Source organism: Aplysia californica, unplaced genomic scaffold (assembly GCF_000002075.1).
Source record: "Aplysia californica isolate F4 #8 unplaced genomic scaffold, AplCal3.0 scaffold01089, whole genome shotgun sequence".
NCBI lineage: Eukaryota > Metazoa > Mollusca > Gastropoda > Aplysiida > Aplysiidae > Aplysia > Aplysia californica.
The window spans coordinates 56,584-59,459 of NW_004798359.1; the positions used below are offsets into that span (position 1 = coordinate 56,584).

Sequence of the window (2,876 nt, forward strand, 5' to 3'; positions counted from 1 at the left end):
CAAGAAAACAACAGCCCCCAACCAACCAACCAAAAACAACACCAGCCGTAATAATACGTCGCGTCATCCAAAGAAGTGGGGCCCTTTTCCCGACGATAAAGTCTTTCTCAAGGAGTCTGTTCACAAAGCAGAGGGGGACGCTCAAGTCGAAGGCCAAAGAGAAATGACATGTACAATACGTTAAAGGGACTTCAAAGTCCACTGACATCGCTGCTCGAACGTTCATCAAACCTTTCCGTCATTTCGAGCAGGCACACTATAACATAATATAATGATTAGTGATATTTAGCGACAGAAATAAGCGGGTAAGCGAGAAGCGATCAGGAAGGGAGGATCTTTTTTTTTTTTTTTTTTTTTTTGGGGGGGGGGGTGTTAAGGTGATCAGGGGATGTACGTGCATATACACGTAGCGGTAGCCATCTAGCCATCTAGCAGTTGCATCAGAGAGGCAGAGACTTTGGCATGCCAGTATTTTTGTATGAGTTTAACGTCCTACTAGACACAGATACGTCACTTCCAAGGCAGGAATGTCAGTATTTTCACCCAAACTGACATACCGGAAGAGAAATGGGTTATTCTGACGACATACAATACATGCCTGTAGTTTTGTGAGAGTTCAACGCCATACCAGACACGATGTATTACAGATCATTTCCCAGGCAGAGGCATGCCGGCACGCACGAATGACCTACCCCTCTGGACGGCTGCATGTGCAGAAGTAGAGGTGCCGCGTACTGGTGAAGTAGATGTGGCAGCACCCCTCCGCCCTGCTGGTGATGATGGTGGTGAAGATGATGGTGATGATGAAGGCCTGTCGGCGTTGTCGCGGGGGTGGGCCGGGACGGGTGGAGGTGCAGGCACTGTTGCTGCTGCGGGGGCGGGGTCGTGGAGGAGGCTGGGGCGGTGCCCTGGTGGGCGGTTGGCGGGTGGAGGAGAGTGTGGCTGCTAAAGCTGCTGCCGCTGCAGGTGGTGTTCAGGGTGGTCGGACGGCGGTTGGTGTGTTGTTGTTGTTGTTGTTGTTGTTGTTGTTGCTGCTGCTGCTGCTGCTGTTGAGATGACAGGTTGTTCTGATGGGAATACTGTTGTTGCTGTTGCTGTTGTTGTTGTTGTTGCTGTAGGTAGTGGTGATGGAGGTTATGTGGGTGGTGCTGATGTTGTGGATGACTGTCGAGGCACTTCCCGTAGCTGCCCCTTCGTTGGCTCTCGGATGATGATGATGATGATGAAGATGATAATGTTTGTAACTGTGGTTGCTGCTGCTGGTTTTGATGAATGTGTTGTAGGCGCCATGTGGGTAACCCAGCGACCGGCGGACCGCCGCCGCTACCATCAGCGCTGTTGACCACAATTGTGCTGCTGTCGTTGTCCGAGGAGCCTGGCGTGAGGGTAGCGGTTGCCACAGCGACGCTGCCGTTGCTACCACCACCACGGACGTCGTACGGGGCAACAGCAATGCTCGCCGTGCTGATGTTGTTATTGTTGTTGTTGCTGCTGCTGCTGCTGCTGCTGCTGATGTTGATGTTGTTGCCGTGATTGTGTTGGCCGCTGTCGGTGGAGGCAGTGGTGAGGGTGCTGATGGTGTTGGTGTTACTGCCACCGCTACCACCACTGCCAGGTCCGACCGCTCTCAGGTGAACGGCGTCGATATGCGTCAACAGAAGATCAACATCCACGGAGCGAGGCATAGCTGAACGTTAAGTCCAGCTATACGCTAAAGATGTCAGAGAAAAAACCCCGCTTATAAATATCTACTCCAAATGATTCTTACCAGAGTTCTTCCGCGCTGAGAGACGCTGATTCTTTGTGAAGAGGTCAAATCCAAACGAGTGACCTGACCGACGTCTAAAGGACCATAACCTTGACCCCGGCGGTTGGCCAGAAGCCACGTGTCGACGTCACACTCAGGGACGCAAGCGGCGGGGAAGTTCCAAACCCGCGCGACAGTGAACCTCTTTGGTTATCGACCTTGAACTTGGTAGTAGTCCCACATGACTAGCCTATGGCTCAGCAGAGTGGTTCTACAGTGCCTGGAGACCTAGGTAACTCTGGTAGAGTTCCGGAGACCCCGGGATCTGACTACTAGTTCCGCACGCTACTCTCCGGGTTTTTTTTTTAATAAGGCCGCAGTGACACGACCTTGACCGTGGTGCGAAAAGCCCTCGACCCTTAACCCTGAAGAAGAGTCACGTGCCGGAGCGACGGTCACGTAACCACCAGGCCGCGGGGTCGCAGGTCACAGGGGTCACGTGACGGCACTCAAGGTCACCGGGAGCACACGTCACAGGGGTACGACCAGGTTCCAGCGCCATAATCCCGCGTCATGTGAGAGGCACGACATGTACCCCCCGCCCGGCACACCACGTACCTACACACTCCCACGTCCAGAAAAAAAATGGGCCGCAACAGCAGCAACAACAGCAGCACCGGCGATAAGTCCTGCTCTGTCCAAGTCTATTCTGTCTCAACGTTGTACGGGGGCGAAACTTGAGAGAACAATACATCAGAACACATGAGACCAAAAAGGCGGGTATTCATAACCCATCAGACAAGTCCCAGACTGGGGTCGTTTCTTTTTCGTTTGCGTAAAGCGAAGCGCGTAGACACAATGACGGGTTAAGACGTGTGCGCAAATTATAGGAAGACTTCTACAGACAAGACAGAAATAGCAGAGGGAAGGAAATGAAGTAGGACCTGACTGTGGCGCAAAACAATACACCCCGCGCGCAGGCTGATCATCGTTCTGTCGCTGTCAGTCAAACTTTCCATACACACGCCTTACCAGCTTTTGTACAGTGGACTCGCATCAAGTTGGAAAACTCACGCACGAGCGCGCGTGCACACACACACACACACACACACACACACACACACACACA

The 2,876-nt window shown here is 52.8% G+C and overlaps 1 protein-coding gene across 1 annotated transcript in view; it reads right to left on the reverse strand.

The window, feature by feature from the left end:
• The window catches only part of LOC106013655 (putative uncharacterized protein DDB_G0291608), a gene marked incomplete at its 3' end in the record, with an annotated part of 32,485 nt that overhangs the window by 18,700 nt on the left and 10,909 nt on the right, over nt 1-2,876 (reverse strand). The window contains 1 exon segment of the mRNA XM_013089954.2: nt 693-2,483. Coding sequence (XP_012945408.1) covers nt 693-1,685 — 993 coding nt within the window.